This window comes from Bubalus kerabau, chromosome 16, assembly GCF_029407905.1.
Source record: "Bubalus kerabau isolate K-KA32 ecotype Philippines breed swamp buffalo chromosome 16, PCC_UOA_SB_1v2, whole genome shotgun sequence".
In the NCBI taxonomy this organism is placed as follows: domain Eukaryota; kingdom Metazoa; phylum Chordata; class Mammalia; order Artiodactyla; family Bovidae; genus Bubalus; species Bubalus kerabau.
This window is the reverse complement of record NC_073639.1, coordinates 24,350,147-24,369,687: the sequence shown is the minus strand read 5'-3', so window position 1 is coordinate 24,369,687 and position 19,541 is coordinate 24,350,147. Positions and strand designations below refer to the sequence as shown.

General features: G+C 38.0%; 1 protein-coding gene across 2 annotated transcripts; it reads right to left on the bottom strand.

Moving 5' to 3' along the window:
- Nucleotides 1-640: 640 nt before the first annotated feature.
- Nucleotides 641-15,289, bottom strand: PCDH18 (protocadherin 18). 2 transcript variants are annotated; one of them, XM_055550348.1, is made up of 4 exons: nucleotides 12,325-15,289; nucleotides 11,422-11,510; nucleotides 11,169-11,332; nucleotides 641-3,095 (listed from the first exon to the last, which is right to left on the bottom strand). In XM_055550348.1, exons 1-4 carry the CDS (start codon nucleotides 14,809-14,811, stop codon nucleotides 2,428-2,430), a joined length of 3,408 nt encoding a protein of 1,135 aa, XP_055406323.1. In that variant the 5' UTR covers nucleotides 14,812-15,289; the 3' UTR covers nucleotides 641-2,427. The 2 variants fall into 2 exon arrangements, with proteins under 2 accessions (XP_055406323.1, XP_055406324.1); XM_055550349.1 differs by having other exon boundaries at nucleotides 11,422-11,507.
- Between the last annotated feature and the right edge of the window lie 4,252 nt (nucleotides 15,290-19,541).

Genomic DNA, 19,541 nt, shown 5'->3' with positions numbered 1-19,541 from the left:
AATTACACTTTTGGAAGAAAATTGTCTTGATGGATGATTACGATTGAAGAACATTGAGAGGAATCGAGTAAAGTCAACATTTAAAGGAATCAAGTAAGGTGAAATCCAGTAAGGAAGCTCCTTAAGTGCTTTTTAGTTGTTTCAAATAGAGGAAGGGCAAGATATCAAAAGAGAGGAAATATAAATCTGATGAGTTAAGTTGCTATGATGGAACAGATACTCCAGCCTTCACTGAGAAATTATCTGTGAAAAGTGAAAATCTTGCACTAATATCCTTAACCTGTGGCATGGGAAGTAATAAGAAGTGAGGGAGACTGGAGAAGCAAGGAATTTGAGATGAAATGCTCACTGTATAGACAATAGACAAAGGTCTTCTATTTAATACAATAGTGCATTTTATTTATTTTACATCATCCAAACATTGATTTCCAGCTTTGCTTCTTAAATTACTGTTGATGCTTTAAATTAAGAACAGTGAAATTATAAAAGTCTTTTTCTTAATGATAATATGTACTGAAAGGAAATGAAGTTGAAAAGCAAAATGTATTTCATTGTGGTTAGCATTTATATGTATAAGCTGCTGAAAAATAAACTGAAATTTCACTTGTAATTGCAATCCTTTCTACAAAGGAAGATGTGCCTTTTGAAAGATATAACATATCTATATGATGTGGTACTCATTTGAGAATTTAAATATCTGAGTTTCAGCCATTTTAAGGTTATTTAACTTTTCCAGTCTTTCATTTCCCTATTAATAAACCAAGGGAGATAAAATTTTCACCTCTTGGAAACACTGTAAGGGTATAGACTTTTTCCCTGACACAGTGTAACACAATATGCTCCAAGAAGTAATTTGAAAAATGTTCAAGCAGTTACTATTGATTATTATTTTTTTCTTTATACTTCAAATGCACTTAAATTCTTTAATCAGCTGGAAATATGGTAGACTACTTTCATTCCCATTACAGATCTCAAATTCATTCCTTTTCCATTGTAGTTTTTCTTGTTTGCCAAGCCAATTGAATGTTCTCACTCTACTATTCAAAACCCAACACTGAAATACGCTCTTATGAAGGGTATGCTTCTTGCAAAACTTTTGAATGTATATGTAGGAACAGGACTCTGATTTATGGACAGTTCTTTAGCTTTACTTTAATTTTCCTTTTATTTTCATTGACAGTAAAATTTTCTGGAGAGTACAATCAAGATAGTGTATTCATAGAAATAACATTAATAAAGCTTGGTCATAAACAAGAACAGTCATAACACCAATGTCCCTTACCAAGGCATTCCACACAGAGACATAACAGCACAATAAATAAAGAATTTGCCATTTGTCACGCAACAACTAAAACAGAATTGCAGTAAAAAACTGTAATTTTATAAATGTTCCTATACTAAAAATAAAAGCAAAAATATGAGATCATGCTCTAGAGACAAAAGCTAAGAGTGAAGAGTTATAGCAAAAAACATTGCAAAATATAAAAATGTTCAAGTATTGTTAGAGAAGAGGGGAAGATTTGAATGGAAGAGTTTCAGGATTAATCAGTTATATTTATTACTACCCTAGGAGGGACACTGACATAATTGTCTTTGTCCGTGAATACCTTATGCTGTTAAATTAAAATACACACTGTTATCCATTTAAAGGACAAGATTCTATTTCCTTGGGACACCTCTCATGTTACAAGGATGGAATAAAATTCATTGTTTACCTTGATTGTAAGTAGATGATAATACTTTAGAAGTATTCTCAAGAACAGGCCAGTGTGACGCCCTGCAATAGTAGGAGCCTGGGAGTTAAAAACTGATTCTACTCCTATTTCTTTAAATCATCGTCTGTGAAAGATACTTCCCAGTCCTGAAATAAAATTTCACTTCATGTTTCAATTTTACTGTAGGAATTGAACTATTAGAACTAGCAAGAGCAGTAAAAACAGTAATAATAATAAAATAAACAGTTTACTGATGCTTACTTTTTCAAAAAAGGTAATGAAAAAAGCTGGATCACTTAATGGAACTAAGAATTGAATAATGCTTTAGTGGGGTTATTCCTACAGGATAACAATTTCTTCCCCAACATAACTAATCTAAGCAGTGCGTTTATTCTTTGTGGTTGAATATTATATCAGATTTAAACAGTGGCTAGTTTCTACATGATTAGGAAAGACATGTTTGTCATGGGAGTAAAAAAATAAAATTTGTCTGTTAAATTACACATAAATATAAGGTACAAATGTATTTTTAAAATACAGATTAAAATAATCACACTTGCATTGTGTACATACGAAAATACAGTATTTAATATTCAATATACACAGACACATTTATGATAAATGCAACTACTTGGCAATGCCAGTTCTTTCAGGGTTTTTGCTGTCTCCTATTTCCATAAACATGGAAACAAAAATGCTCTGCCAACATTTCCTAGCTCTGGCGGACATCCTGAAGCAGTTTGTTAATCTCAGCCACTAGCTCACTGGCATCCATGAGTTCATGTTTGCCGTCATTGAGGTGGTTAAGCACATTGTCAAAATCATCCTCTTCATAATTCTCCGGGATCTCCTCCATGGCCGGCAGCCATTTTGAAGAAGGCTGCACACTGGAGTGAGTTCCAAGTGGCGGCCCAGAGTTGTTGGTCGGGTTTTGAAAATGCGTACTGGCTGCCCAGGCTGCCACCCCCTGTGGGTAACCCACAGTCTTGGCTGGCAAAGGTCCCTTCCGGCGTTCCAGTGAGTTGGACCGGTCCATCTCAGTGCACTCAGAATAGGTGTCCAGAGAAGCGGGCAAGAGGCGCTGGAACACGCTGCTCATCTCCGAGAGCAAAGAGGACGTGCTGGTGTCCCCAGAGTCCTCCTCACTTGGGGAGTCCTTCCCAAACGTGGAAAAACTCTTCTTCTTCTCACCAGAGTCTACAGGCTGCACGTCATCCTCAAGACTCTGGTGCGGATGCTGCTGCTGGGGCTGCGCTGGGAATTCCTCCCCAGGGATGAACATGTTGCTCCTATAATCCGAGGAGGGTGAGGGCAGCGGCGGCATCCAGCACTGGTCGGAGTGTCCCAGGACCCTGCACTCTTCCGTGCACAGCCTCATAGCTGTGCTCAAGGAAAGCAACAAGAGCAACAAGGATTCAGTGTTACACGTCGTGTGACTCAAACATAATAGAAAAAATCGTAATTTTTTTCCCCAAATACACAATTTTAAACCATCATCATGATAATAACCTGTTACTTTACACATTAGATGGACTATAATTACGACTTTAATATGACTGCTGGTTTTATGGACCTAGTGTATGTGTGTGAAAGTCTCTTAGTCGTGTCCAACCCTTTGTGACCCCATGGACTATATAGTCCATGGAATTCTCCAGGCCAGAATACTGGAGTGGGTAGCCTTTCCTTTCTCCAGGGGATCTTCCCAACCCAGGGATCGAACCCAGGTCTCCTGGTATATATACTTTTTCTTGTCCATCAAATAAGAAAGGAGGATTATGACTCATGTACTTCTCAGGAATATCATCTGCTCCTCATGCAATAATAAAATGGATGGATAACTTACAAATGAAAATGTCTGGAAGAGAGTTAAGGTGTGAGTGATGAAATATTTGCTGAACATAAACTCTATGAAAACCCAGAGGTATACAGTGAAATTCATAACTTTAGAATGCTACCAGATAAGCCTTGAGTAACACCTTTGGGTACCTTCTATAATGTAGTCTATCTGACCTACTTTACTTTTAGTGGAGGCACTTATAATAAAATAATAAGTAATTATACTTATCAATCTCTCATAAAAATATACTGGATTATTTATTGACTGTTACTTAAAACAGCAGTGCAAATTATCCTCAACTACCAGCCATCTGCAGTTACTCTGTTAAGAAGAAATCTTTTAGAGGTTTTAAATTTAAAAAGTTGGAAAAGTTATCAAAAGATGAAGAATATGAAAAAAAAACAAAACACTGGTTAGTTTTTCCAGATGTTATGATGCCCCATTGGAATGTGAGTGGCTACACTCAGAATATAATCAGTGATATGAGAAAACCAGAAAAATTAAGAAGAAGGGAAAAATCTCTAAATTTGGCAAATATATTAACTACATAACCACCAAGAAATGTGAAGATGTAAAATACACTCCACAAACCATCCATCTCTTTCAGTGATCATTAGGTCCTTTCAATATCATGATTTCATTTTAGCTCAAATAACAGTATGCAGAAAATGCAAGCTAATTATCTTAGATTTGAATTAAAACTGGATTGATATCAGCCATACTTATACATTCAGAGCTAATTCTGTAGATCTGGCTGCTTAAGAATGATTTCTCTTCCAAATTATTGCTACAAAGGATGACTCTTGAATAATGCCAAATCCCCTGTCAGGGGAAGCAAGTTATCGAGTGTGCTTTTTGCTGTATCCCCAGCACTAGGTAAAGTGTCTGAAGTGTCTGCATAGACTAGGCATTCGCTACATATTTTCTAATTATCAGGGAAACGCAAATCAAAGCACACAATAAGAAATCACCTCCAACCTACCAGAATAACTATAATAAAACACAAACACAAAAACCCAAAGGATAACAAGTGAGGGGAGTGTGGAGAATTGGAACCTTTGTACACTGGTGTTGGGAATGTAAGTGGTGCAGGTACTATGGAAAATAATATGAAGGTTACTCAAAAAATTAAGAGAGAACCACAATATGATCCAGCAATCCCATCTTTCGGATTTACCCATAAGAATTGAAATCAAGATCTCAAAGAGATACAGCACTCCCCCTGTTTAGGAAAGCACTGCTCACAATAACCAAGATGTGAAAACAAACTAAATGTCTATCAACTGTTGAATGGATAAAGAAAATGTAGTATATGCATACAATTAAATATTATTCAGCCTTAAACATGAAGGAAACTCTCTAAAATGTGACGATGTGGATGAACCTTGAGGACATTAAGCTTTGTGAAATAAGCTAGTCACAGGAAGACACATACTGCATGATTCCTTATATTTGAGGCATCTAAAATGGTCCAATTCAGAGAATCCAGGAACGAAATGGTGGTTAACAAGCATTAGGCAGACTGCTGCTGCTGCTGCTGCGTTGCTTCAGTCGTGTCCGACTCTGTGCGACCCCATAGACTGCAGCCCACTAGGCTCCCCCGTCCCTGGGATTCTCCGGGCAAGAATACTAGAGTGTGTTGCCATTTCCTTCTCCAATGCATGAAAGTGAAAAGTGAAAGTGAAGTCGCTCAGTTGTGCCCAACTCTTAGCGACCCCATGGACTGCAGCCACCAGGCTCCTCCGTCCATGGGATTTTCCAGGCAAGAGTACTGGAGTGGGGTGCCATATGCCTTCTCCATTAGGCAAACGGGGAAATTGCTAATTAATAAGCACAAATTTTCAGTTAAGCAAGATTAATTTCAAGAGATCTGCTGTACAACACTGTACCTACTGTTAACAATATCACACAGCTAAAGTTTTGTTAATAGAGTAGATCCCATATTGAGTGTTCTTATACAATAAAATTGGAGAAGGAAATGGCAACCCACTCCAGTATTTTTGCCTGGAGAATCCTGGGGACAGAGGAGCCTAGTGGGCTGCCATCTATGGGGTCACACAGAGTCGGACACAACTGAAGCGACTTAGCAGCAGCAGCATGCAATAAAATAAAATTTTGGAAAAGACTTATGCACAAGAAAGTGAAGAGTAAATGTCGCCTTTCAGAAAAGGAGATGTAAAGGACTTTGTTCAAAGGTGTGGAAGTCAGTGCTCTTCATCATGTGCATCTCGAAGATAATTCTGTTCTTATACCTCATCCATTCTGGGCCTCAATTCTTAATAGAGAAGGAGTCAGTTGAAGAACATAAATGAGAGTAAGAACCGTGAGAAAAAATGTCTGATTGTTAGGAAGGCTAGAAATTCAAAGTATGGAAAATGATGGATAGTGTGAATGCCAATCCCGTGGGAATCAAAATGGGATGAGAAAGAGCAATACTGAGAATCCTTGTGTCATTTTGCTGTGAAGAAAAGTGACATTTAAATCAGTAAGAATAAAAAAGATTTAGATGTGCTGACTTCAAGCATTATTACTATTGGGGGATATTTACCAACTGTTGTTGTTTATCATATATGGACAAAATCAAAAGGTGTTGAAAGTAACTGGAATACCTCCATAGCCATGAGGTTTTCTAAGCACTGAAATAACTATCAAATGGTAATTAATTTTTTCCTTAATTCCCTGAGTCTCTAAAAGTGGAAAGGAGATCTGTCTGTATTGTCTTACTCACATCCTTTTAGAAGGAAGAGTAACAGACCTAAAGACATCTCCTCAGTTGTTTTCTGGCATTTAATTCTGTGGGACGGTCTTAATTGTTTGATCGAATTTGTTTTGTTTTATGTTTAATGATGGGGGAGAAAAGGAAAAATTACACAAGCTTCTAAGAATCCTGAGCATGATCAGCTTTCTAGAGAACTGAATGTAATGAAAATCACAATCAATACCATCTGAGTAATTAAAACAATAGTTTGTATAAAAAATAAATTTGGTCATAGGAATTTTTAGGCAGAGAATGCTATCTTATAACTTCACAATAAACAAATTGGGCTTTAGTTATAAAATAATAAATTAACATAAACTTTTAAAACTCAAAAATATGAAAAATTAATGAATAAAGATTAATGGGAATAAGGAAAGCTAAAATAATAGAGGTGGAGGAACAGTGTGGCACAGAAGGGGCGTTTCTTAATTTCATTGATATTCAACCTTTACCCCAAGACTCAACTGTGCAAAATCATTCTCAGTGTGCATACAGCTTAGTGTCACAGGTGTTCTACACCATTTCCAACAAATCAGGACTTGTTGGCTAGTGGTGCCAGGGGCTAATCTTCCTTTGTTTCTGGAAAGCTCTTGTCTGGTGATTAAACTTTCTCTGAGGAGGGAAAGTCATGGGGAAACAGAAAAGTCTGTTTTCCCACAGCAAGATGGTGAGTTTTGTCTCTGTACTAGACCTTATAGGCAGGACAGGAAGCAGGCATTGAGTATAAGAAGATAAATATATGCCTAACTCCTATCAAGCCATTAGTCATTGAGTTATCCATCTATTAAGAGCCTGACATATGTAAAATGGTGTGATAGCTCCCCTCCCTCAAATGGTTTCCAGTACTAGAATAATCAAGTGTGACAAATGAGGTCATAGATGTCTAAGGTGTCAAATTATATGATGCTGAGACAATATGTAAAAAAAAAAAATGTAGGATGTCACTTACATGTGGAATCTAAAAGCTATAACTGGTGAATATAACAAAAAAGAAACAGGCTCACAGATATAGAGAATGAACTAATGGTTACCAGTGGAGAGAGGGAAGAGGGGAGGGGCAAGATAGGGATAAGGGATTAAGAGGTACAGACTATTAGGTATAAAATAAATAACCTACAAGGATATATACAGCACAGGGAACATAGCCAATATTCTATAGTAACTATAAGTGAAATACAACTTTAAAAAATTGTGAATCACTGTATTATATACCTATAACATATAATATTGTATAGCAACCATACTTCAATTAAAAAAAAAAGGGTATAAGTGGATGCTGAAGCAGTTAAAGAGAAACTCGAAACAAACTTTGAGAGATGAATAGAACTAAGATAGACAAAGTAAAGAGAAGCTAGTTTTTCAGGTAGAAAGGCGAACATGAGCAAAGGATTGCTGTGTAGACATGACCCTGCCTATTGCAAAAGATTTAAAAAAAATAAATTTAATAAGCTAGGGCTGGATTTCACTGGCCTTGAAATGTCAAGACAAACAGCTGAATTAGGTGTTGCCAGGCAACAAAAGTCAATAACTGTTTTTGAACTAAAAAATATAAAATGTTCTGAAAAAGTTGTTCAAGCTGTATGAAAGAAAGGTTTGACAAAGGAAGAAGCTGTTGGAGAGTGAATATCACTTCATGTGCTGATACTGAAAAGCAACCAGAAGTAGGGTACCAGACATGAGAATGGAGAGGACATGGAATTAAAGAGGAATGTTTGAATTAAGTAATCATAGATGTTACAATGATAAAAAAAAAATGAAATGAGCTCAGTCAAGGAGTATCGCAAGGACATCCTGGTGTAGCTAGCACTTTGGGAAAAGGGAGATTTTGCAAGCATTTTTGTAGAGTTGTAATTCAAAGTTGAATGAGTAAGGAAGAAAGTATGTTGACAAACACGAGCCAACAGACAAAAATGCGTGCTGACTTTACTGTTCAGAATGCAGGGTCCTCCTGTGGGAATTAATAGAATGAATGACCAGAAATGACCCTGTTGGCAGGCAAAGCAACATAACATAATCTATATTTGATCACAGTCTAATGCAGAAAAAAACAGTTGGAATAAGACACTGAAATTCTAAAAATATCCATGCTTTAAAAAAATTGTACTGATTTCTGTTAATGGCATTCAGATGTGGACTTAACATTTTTTTCTACTTGGAATATTTCCTGGGAATATAAAGTTTACAAAGCAAAACTTTTACACACTAATGTGTTGAAAGAAACTGCAAGTGTGAAGAATAAACCAGAATATCGGTAATGTATCATCAGAATGATGGTGATAATTAAGTATAGATATTTGATTATGCACATCTCTATACTAGCCAAGCATACAAAAAGCTTAAGATATTTTATGGATCATTAATGATTTCCTTGAGCTCTGTGCCTCTAGAATAGTTTCTACAATACCCCACATAGAGACAAGAAGCTAATAAGGCAGAAGTGTATGTATTGTAATACAATCTATTATAATACAGTTACATGGCCTAGCAAAAGAGCTCTCCCACCACACACCTAGATTAAGTATAATTTTGTGGAATTCCTTTTTAAAGACTTGTCTACATATTAACTAGTGTTATTAATGGTAATATAAAAATGAGCCTCTAACTTTCAGAAGAAATGTGACTTACAAGGAGTCTAAAGTCACTCACTAAATAAGGCTCTAGTATCTAGAGTTTATCAATATCCACCTATTATTTCCCCAATTATTCTTTATTCTTTAACATTTAATTTAATTACTTTAATTCAAGCGTTAGGTAACTCTCCTGCCATGAACATAAGTGACAGTGGTAACTATAGGCTAGAATGAAAGAGGAGTTGTGACCTTTTTAAAAAAAAATTAGACCATGATTAGCTATTGAATTAGAGAATTTCAGAGTTAAAAAAGGACTTTAGGCATCATTTGGGCCTGGCAAGGTTATCCAAGCAGGGGCAGTTATTCTTTTAACTATAGTGATAAATGAATTGTGTCAATGAGTCAACTTTCTACAATTGAAAAAATAACTTAGCAAATATTGGTATTATACCCATGATATGTTTCCATTTTATGAAATAATTTAAGTTGGGAAATTATATTATTGAAAATTAGGAATCAATATTCAAAATTTGAGTTCCATCAGTATTATAGAATCATAGAAATTCAGCCAACTTTTTCATTTCATGGGTAAGAATAACAAAACTGTTTCTCTATGAGCAAATTGTCTGAGGCCATATATATTCCACTAGTTTTTTCAAGAATTTCTCTTTAAATTGGTTTAGAGAATTTATGAATTTAACAAAAACAAACAACCCCCACCTCATGAGTGACTGTGTAAGTATCAGCTTTCAGTGTACATTGATTGTAGCCCTTAATGCCACTAGAAGTCCTTCCCATACATCATCCTGTCAGAAAGGCAGTATCTATTACAGTAATAGCATAATTAAATAAGCAGCATTTCATTGGTTCTCAGACAGGTAGTAAGACTTAAGAAAGGCAAAACAAATATGTCAGTCAAAGTATTAAAAAAAAAACAACTTACTTTATATTATTCTTGATAGATTTGTGTTTATGAGTAGAGGCATGGGTTCAAATCTCACCTCTAAAATATACAAATTGCTTGATTTTGTATACTTTTTTTTAACCTTTATAAGCTTCTGTTTTCAAATCTTAAAAAAAAAAAAAACAAAAAAAAAAACACTACTGTTATTCCCACCACCACTAAATGCTATGCCAGAGTGCTGGGAGAGGCAGTGCAGATACAGAACTCATGAGCCCAGAGGAAGCACTGGGGCATCACTGGTGACTGTGCCTGGATTAATATTAATACTCCTGCAGCTACTGCCACCATTACGACTACAGTTTACGAGAGCTGGCATTTCTGTTTACTGATTTCCACTGGGTTTCGGTGGCTCTCTGAAGCTCCCTCAGGTCTATTTCCTAAACTATCTTATTTATCTGTATTTAGGAAACAGTTGTTCATGGACTCACACAGGTAATACAGTTTTGTTCTCCCTTTCTTTCATTTATCACTTCATTTATTCATTTATCAAGTGGCAGTTATTTGATCAACATTCAGTGGAATTTAGAAATATAAGTAGCCAAAGGAATAGGTTCTGAAGGGTTGATTTAATATTATAGTCTTTAGTAACAGGGTTGCTGCAGTGAAGCAGTCAGTATTTACTCAGCTGGATCTGAGAGTTTCTACTGCAGGATTAGAGAGGAGGGACTGTAAGGAAAACGTGGCTCACAACTTAATAGGGTCTCCTCCATCTAGCTGTGTACTTATAAATTCCCCTCCTAGACTCCTGCCCCTCCTTCATTACAGTGGAGACATGAAATGAAAGGTGGCAAAAAATATTCCATGCTTGCCACCTACAAAGATGCATTCTTTTGCCTATTTTTAGTGATTGAAGTATACCATTCCCTAGTGTATTTTCATCTCTGATTACGTGAGTTGGTTCCCATCACAGGAAATGTGTCCTCCAAATTATAGTCCTGCTTACCACTAGGCACCAAAACAGGCTGTCTGAATAAAAAACAACCACCCAGTAATTTGACAGAATTGCTCAAGAGTGCCCTATGGCAGTAGTGGATGGGGGAAAAAGAGGAGGGAAGTGGTGTGGTTTTCTATCCTCCTCTGCCCACTCCTTCCTTCTTGTCCTCTTAAGCTTTCCTGTTTATTCCCTTTCTCTACCAACTGATTACTATGAATTTTAATTAAACAATATAAAATTGTTTCAATTTATGTTCATTACTGATCGTGTGCATATAGCTACTTTAGTACCAAGAAAAAATAAAAGCATGGGAGAAACCACTCACTCCACTGGTGCAGTAGACCTGAAAAATAAAGATTTATCTATTTGTCACTATGGTGACACTCTTACCTGCTGGAATTCTTCCATCTGTAAGAAACAGATCACTGAATCCTTCACCCAGCAGCCTGTCTATTGGAGAATCTCGCCCCAGATCATAATCACTGTCTCCTGCCTCACTGTCACCGCGGCCACTGTCTTTCAAGCTAAATTTGTCCATGTCTTGAAGGGCATATCTAGAAAGAGAAGTCAGGGAAAGTAGAGATTTTACTCTTCAGCATTAGGTTATTGGAGATATAATAGGTAACAGGAGGGTCATTCATACCTATAGCTCCTGGAATATTTGTTTCCTCTAAAACTTGGCCTTGGCTGATATTGTCCCTGGTGAAGCATTGAAAGAAGCTGGGAGACCTGCTGGAAACCAAACAGACTGTATTGATTCCTGGAAACAAATCCCCCAGTACTCAAAAGCTTTAAGCAAGTAACTACAGTTACTACTCACTATTTCATCCTAATTAATTGAACATATTATCTTCATTTTAAAGACCTACACATGCTAGACTCTGATAGACCATGCAACCGGCCACCAAACAGAACTGAAGTAAGTCCCAGAGAGATTTAGATGTTATCATACAGCTGACATTTTCTTTTTGAAAGAGGATTCCTTTATTTAAAAAATGACTGATTACCTCTATTTTATTGTTCAGGTTAAAGTGATCAGTTATAAAAATACATGGAAAATGCTGCAGAAATACATGGGAAATGCTGTAAAATGCTATAAAATACATGTAGTCAAAATAATGTCAGAAAAATTTCAAAAGTTGAACAAATACACATGCACTGGGATGGGATTCTGGAAGCCTCCATTTTAAAATTTTTCTTAGAGACCATAACTATGAGAATTAGAGCAAGCCCCTTTGTTTCTGGCTTGAAGTATCACAGTCTGAGGATAAGGGGACTCTAATTCGATAGTCCTTTGCTAGCTTCACATTTACTTTTCAACATTACACATAGTACATGCAAGCAGATTCTTTATGAAAAACTTAAGACCAGCATGCTGAGGTGTGTATATTTGCTTTATCTACATAATGTAACATGCATCCTATTTAATTTCCATTTTGTTAGTACTGTTACTTAGTAATGGAAACATTTAAGAACTAAGGCATAGACAACTTCTGACCACTAACAACTGAGTGTGTCAGTGAATAGGTGCAGGGTGTGATCTTACCTCAACAGCAGGGGTGGCATGAGTGAGTTCTAATGAGAAATTCTCTGGCACGTGGTTTGATGAGATGGTCACCAAACTGTTGAGGGACTGGTGACTGTTGTGACTCTGCCGGCTGCCCATTTGCCCTCTTTCTAAGGTAGGAGATGAAGACGGAGATGACCTGTGATGAGATCTGATGGGCAGGGTGCCATTAACGGTAGGCACCAATGTGATGTCCCCTTTGTGGATCTGCCTGGAGGGTCTTTTGGGGTGATGCTGGTATGTCGATTCTGCTACCCTGCAGTTGTAGGATCGAGTGTCTTTTTTTTCTCGGTTACACCTAGTTGCAAACAGCACCATAATAACCAACAACACTGCACAAATTGCCCCTAAGGAAATGATTATAATCATGGAGACATCCAAGGGTGCTTGGCTTACTGAGGTCATTGCTGTACTTGTCACCGACTCTGCATATTCAAAGATCACACACTTCAGAAGGACTTTGGTATGCAGCTGAGGATTGCCTTTGTCCTGGATGACAACTGAGAGCTCCCATTCTGTGTAGGGAACAGATTCCATGCTTACGTTGGTATGGATGTCACATGATCGTGGATCAATTACAAAGATATTCTCCTCGTTACCTGCTACTATGGAGCAGCTGAGTTCTGCATTCACGCCAGAGTCTCTGTCAATTGCCCTAATTCTTGTGACATGAAAGCCGCTTTCAGCCCCTTTGGGGATGGAGATTTCTGCGGTGTTATTGCGCAGTGCAGGCCCTATAACCACAGGGACATTGTCATTTTCATCAATGATGGTGAGCACCACTGTGGTATTGCTTACAAGTTGCTTAGGACTTCCACCATCTCTTGCTTCGACCACAAAAGTGATCTGACTCACCTCCTCATGGTCAAAGATTCTGAGGGCGTAGATGGCTCCATTAGATGGGTCAATGGTGACATATGTAGTTATGGAACTTCCCAGGATAAAACTCTCCAAAATGGTATATGTCACTTGCCCATTTTCTCCAAGATCAGGATCTGTGGCTGTAACGGTGGTGATATATGCCCCGGGTGAGTTATTCTCTGAGATTGCAAATTCATATCGACTTCTCTGGAAGTGGGGTGGATTGTCATTTATATCATTGATTTGAACAGTAAAATGTTTTACTGTAGAGAGACTGGGTGTCCCCTTGTCCTCAGCGATTACAGTCAAACTGTATTCAGATCTCTTTTCTCTATCCAGCGTGGCATTCGTCAAGATTAAATAATTGTTTTCATAAGTCTTCTGAAGTTTAAAGTGACCATGTCCATGAAGCTTACAAACTGTTTCTCCATTCAGCCCAGAATCCTTGTCCTGAACCCTGACCAAGGCAACAAATGTATCAATAGGATCCCCTTCAAAAATATAAGAAATTTCTTCTTTTCCAGGGGACATGAGGTTTATGCTAATTTCAGGTTTATTATCATTAACATCCACGACCTTAATTATAATTTTGCAATGTGCTGGGATTGAATTTGGACCCAAATCTTGAGCCTGAACATCAATCTCATAGGATTTGGTGATTTCATAATCCACCTGCTTGAAAAGAGTCAAATGTCCTCTTTCTGAATCAATCTTAAAAGTCTCTATAATTTTGGGAGACACATGGCTGCTGAAGGAATAGACAATTTTCCCATTAGCGCCCTCATCTGGATCAGTGGCATTCAGATCAAGGAGCAAAGTGCCAACCGGGGAGTTTTCTAAGAGTTGTATTATATAAGACTGCTGCTCAAAAGCAGGGCTGTTGTCATTAGAGTCTGAAATGCTGATTTTTAGTATGGATGAGCCAGACCTCTGAGGCACCCCCATGTCGGAGGCGGTGAGCTGAAGCTCATAGCTTGACTTCAGCTCCCTATCCAGCTCTCTGACCACTATGAGTTCTGCATACTTCGCTCCATCAGTCCTGGTTCGAACCTCGATATTAAAAAAATTATTGGCAGAGAGAGAGTACGTGTGGAGGGAATTTTCCCCAACATCTGGATCAAATGCACTGTCCAGAGGGATACGGGTCCCCACTGCCGCGCTTTCTGAAATCTCAATAGGTATGAGAGATCTTGAAAACTGGGGCGAATTGTCATTAATATCCAGCACTTCAACTTCAATATGGAAAAGCTGCAGATGCTCAGTGGGCAGAGTGATCACATCAAACTCTATGGAACAGTTCAAGTTTTTCTGGCATAGTTGCTCGCGGTCAATTTTTGCTCCTATGCTGATTTCCCCGTTATCCTCATTGACCACGAGTAGAGGCGTATTTCCCCGTTGCATGGCTCGGAAGCGAACAGTAGAAGGATTAGGTAGCTTAACTAACACATCAGCCACATCCTCTGATAGTCTTGCAATTACCGATCCAACCCTCTGCTCCTCATAAATCCTGTATTTCAAATTCTTGCCCAGCACATCCAAGTTGAAAGACACCACCAAGAGTGCAAAAACAAACGTAAAGTGCATTTTAGCATTCATTTGGTACATCGGTCAGTTTATGAGATTCCGCTCACAGAGCAAGTTAAAACAGCAAACCAATCCCCTCAACTTCCTTTGGCAACTTAAAGCTAAGCTACATTTGGTACCGGAAACTTGAAAGCGTCTCTTAATAACACAGCACAGCAATTAACAGCTCTCAAACTTTTGCTTTATACACACCGTGTCACGCCTTCCAGATATTACCGGCATGGAGTCCAGTCCTTGCATTTGTTTGGCCGTTCGTCCTCTTGGCAGGCAAAGAGAGTGTCACCTCCGCGTTTTCCCCCTTGTGTAGTCGGAATCCATCTATTGCAGGGTGCCGCCGGAGTCCGCAATGGATCTTTCCCGAGCGATTCTCTCTCCCTTTCTCTGCTCGGCTGCAGACTAAACGCCCGTGATTGCTGACTCCAGTCTAAAATCTGTACAACTTCACTTCAACTCAGACAAAGCTCTCTTGCCCGGCGTGTGTTGAATCGCTTCCAGCCAATCAGCGTCCTTCCAAATCAAAAGCTGATGGAGTCCCCAAAGCGAGGGCTGGGCAGACTAGAGAGGAGGGTGGGAGAAGGAGAGAGAAGGGGAGGGGTGGGGGGCGGGCGGGGGCTGGGGGCGCGGGAGAGAGCGAGCCTGGGAGAGCAAGGCCGGTGGGGGCTGGGGGAGCAGGATGCGAGAGGCTCCGTGACTGCTCCTGCCTTCCTCCACCCCTCTCCCTTCCTCCTCTGCATCTACTGTATTCACTTTCTCTGAGCGTGCCACGACAAAGGAGAGACAAATTACGGAAGAAAAACTTTAAATCAACTTCTGGTCGCCTTTATTTATTTGGTATTTTAAATTGGCCTGGTTTTCTTAATTGCCCTTTCTTCTTCTGCAAACATGTAATCATCTTGCTTTTCATAGTCCTTAAGTACTGGTTTAACTTAAAATACCTCTAAGTGCATTTTGTTGGTGGAGGAATTTAATAAAATTTGAAAACTTGCTTCTAATTATGCTTGTTTGCCCGCCTCCTTCCCCTCCCCCTCTGTAAATACTTGGGTCTTTCTCCTTTTGTGAGCAAAGCAGATTTTCTTGTGCTCTGTTTTAAAGAACAGAACTAGTAAAGAGGTTTCATTTTCTGTTTTTCTTTCATCTTTATTCTTTGAAGATAAGAAAAAGGCTATTTTCCACTCTTGATTTCTCTTAATTAGCAAGATTTAAAGGAACACCTCAAGATTTGAAACTAATTAACAATATAGTTCTACCTTCTAACACTTCTTGCCTGGAGTTTGGCCAAAATTGGCTATGATATTTCTTTGCCCTGTACTTCAAAAAATCCTATTTACCTTTGGTAAAAGACATTTCATGGTTTAGCATGTCAATTTCTACGGAAAAGCTACTAGACTATCTATACATGGTGAATCTTCGCAATGAATACTGGGGGGACATGGACTCAGAAATTTACAAGTCAAATTTTTATAATGTATGTATTATTTATGAAAACACTTTTAGGATTTGTATTTTAAAAACCCAAAGCTTGTTTACATTGAAAAATAAAATGCCTGAGCTGAAAATTGCATTTTGTGTGCATCAAAATGCTAAGGAAATATCATGGGAGGTTTGTGCTCTATCCAGGTCACAGAAACTGATATGGTATTCTTATTTGAAAATATGATTATTTATGATGTTCTTTCTGCTCTGCAATTCCTTTTAAGTTTATCATCATGGCTCTATTCTTAATGCTTTTTTTCATACCTCTTGCATTATTCCTCAGCTGTCTTCATCCACTTGCATATTTGCTGTTTCACATAATCTCACTGTCACTTTTTTCCCATTTATTTTCTCCCACTCTCTCTTTTGCCCCCCAGAAACATATAAAAAAAGTAATTTTCTGATTTTTCCACTTTGCCTACTCTCAGCAGAGCTCAGCTAAAGTAACTAAGAAGATTCTTTCCAAAAAAGAAAGCAGAGGAGTCTCAGTGTGAATTCTCCTTCTTTTTAGGCATTCAAAAGCATTTTATAAGCCATTGTCTTTTTCTCCCCCCTCCAGAAACCAGTGCTGTGTGGCAAATTGTGCAGAATAGAAATGTCTATAATGAATGTATTTAGTACTGGGTCACGCTGATGAACATTCTGGCCCCCATGAATAATACTGTTTTACAAGTTTGTAGCCCTTTCAAATTGCTGATCCCAAACCCTATAGCAAAACTAGGAAAACTACCACAAGCAACTGGGACTTTAGAAACCCATAGCCATCTGTCCTAGATCTCTAACAATCTGAGCCAATAATTATATCAATTCAGGCTTTAGTGAACCCCTTTGCCAACACCAAAAGAGCAAAGAAAAGAATTAGTGACTATTCAAAGTTGGGGTGAAAATTCAAAGGTAATCTATTAGTTCTAGGAGAGTTTTCTTTTTGGATTTGGTAAGTCTACCTCCCAATATCCCAAGAGCAATGGTTTTGACTATCTTAATGTAAAAGACATTTTTCCTATGCTTAAAAAGTAAAACTATCTTAAAAATCTTTCACTTATTTCTGACGGTGAGCTTGAACAGAATTAACTGTTGTGAAAAAGAGCTTCAGAAGTAACTGAAATATTTGAAATCGATTAGAAATTAATATAAACTGATAAGAAATGTGTTTGCATGAGTAAATCATTAAAGAACGTTGAATCTTTTCATGCAGGAGGGCTTTTTTCTCTTGTTGTATCATCCTTACCAAATACTGCTTCATTTTCAGCTGATCAGTCTCTCCCTGAGGAATTATATATATACCTACATGATGGTATTTTGCTTTTGATTTCTCCTTAGTGTATATTACCCTGTTTTTTCAAACTTCTTTTCAAAAAGTACAAAATAGAAACTAAATCTTTCCTTCGAACTTTTGATTAGTTCCAGCAATGCAAAATGTCCTTATTTGGTAGCCCTGAATAGAAAATCCTAAAAAAAAATCCGTCCCTCATATCCTTTGCTGTTTATGAAAGGGTTTGTGTCAGGGGAGGAAAACTGATAAACTTCTGTTTGTTGTCTAATGATGATTGGATTTAACTTTCTTCTTCTTGAATTTTACAAAGTCATGAAAAAGTGATAGACCCTGAAACAACTTCTTAGATATCCTAGTGGTGAAGCAGTGATAGAATGTTCCTTAGTGTCCAAACTCGTGTGACATGGAGGCCTTTGTTGACAAGAAAGAAGAGGGCTTCTTCTCTTGAGGACTGTGGCATTCTAAGTGATGATAGCCACTCCAGTTCCTGGAGGAGAATCTCAGCTACTTCTATCCTGTTGTGCATATTTTATTCATAAATATCCTTTTACCTCATCAGCCTAAGTTGGCTGAAAATTGCTAAACCTAGAGAAAAGATACCAGCTGGCATAGGGTATATATCCAGTCACTTCTACCATGTAATTTCTTGTGATAACTTTTGGCTCTTCTGTCCATGGGATTCTCCAGGCAAGAATACTGGAGTGGGTAGCCATTTCCTCCTCTAGATCTTCCTGACCCAGGGATCAAACCACGGCCTCCTGCATTGCAGGAAGATTCTTTACTGTCTGAGCCACCAGGGAAGCCCAGAGAAAACAAAGCTTTATAATTCTAAATCTTTACTGGTTTCTTTCCTACTGAAGGTGCTTCCCTGGTGGCTCAGTGGGTAAAGAGTCTGCCTGGAGTGCGGGAGAGCTGTATTCAACCCCTAGCTTGGGAAGATCCCGAGAGAAGGAAATGGCAAACCACTCTAGTATTCTTGTCTGGAGAATTCCATGGACAGAGGAGTCTGGTGGGCTACAGTCCATGGGGTCACAAAGAGCCAGACATGACTGAGTGACTAACTCTTTCACTTTTCTTTTTTCCTACTGAAGAAGAGAGGACGGGTAAGACTCAATTGTAAAGCTCATATACGTCTCCATTACATCAATGATAGTGACTTTTTTGGTCCTGGAATATAAAATTGTAGTCACTAAAATTATATCTTACAAATAGATGTCAATTTTGTTTAAATTTTTTAGTTATTAATTTGCATTACTATGGGATCTCACAATCTTTTTGCAAATTGGCATACCATGATAACCTTTCTCATACCATTTGTTGTGAAATGCCTTGTAGGAGGAACTCATATTCTTGCTTGTAACAAACCTAATAGTTACTCTACTATATATCTTGGGAAATGTGGTAAGAGCAAAAGCTTTACCAGCCAGGAGTTGTTAAAGTTAAGAAATCTCAATGCTCTGGAACTATTTAAAATGAAAAGCTCAACTTTTCATATGAGCCCAACTCATGTACCAATGCAGGTACCATCAGATGATAATTGTATAATCTTGAACAGTGTATTTATCTTCTCCCAATCTGGCTAATCCTGTGGGACTAATCATTGTTTGCTATAAAGAATTCTTATAAGAATTTTAAAAACTGTATAGAAGAAACATACAGCAGTAAGCACTAAACAAAGGTTAGTTTCCTTTTCTTAGCCTCTGTGTGTCTGTTTTCTTCCTAATATCCATCAGAGGGGTGGAGGAAGGAGTGTGAATTATAACCACAGTCCTTCTTGCTTTTCAAGCTTTTGGTTTAGATACTGATATAATTTTATGCTGGAAAGATGAACCTCTCCCCATTTTTGATTTATGAAGGCCACTTGTGAGCCATAGTTGACAAAGCTAACAGTAGTAGTGATCCATGAAGATGTTGAAAACTTGGTGGTTCACTGAAGAACATTCCATAAGATCCATAAACCTATTTAAGTATACCTAGGCTCTAAAACATAGAAATGTATTTAATA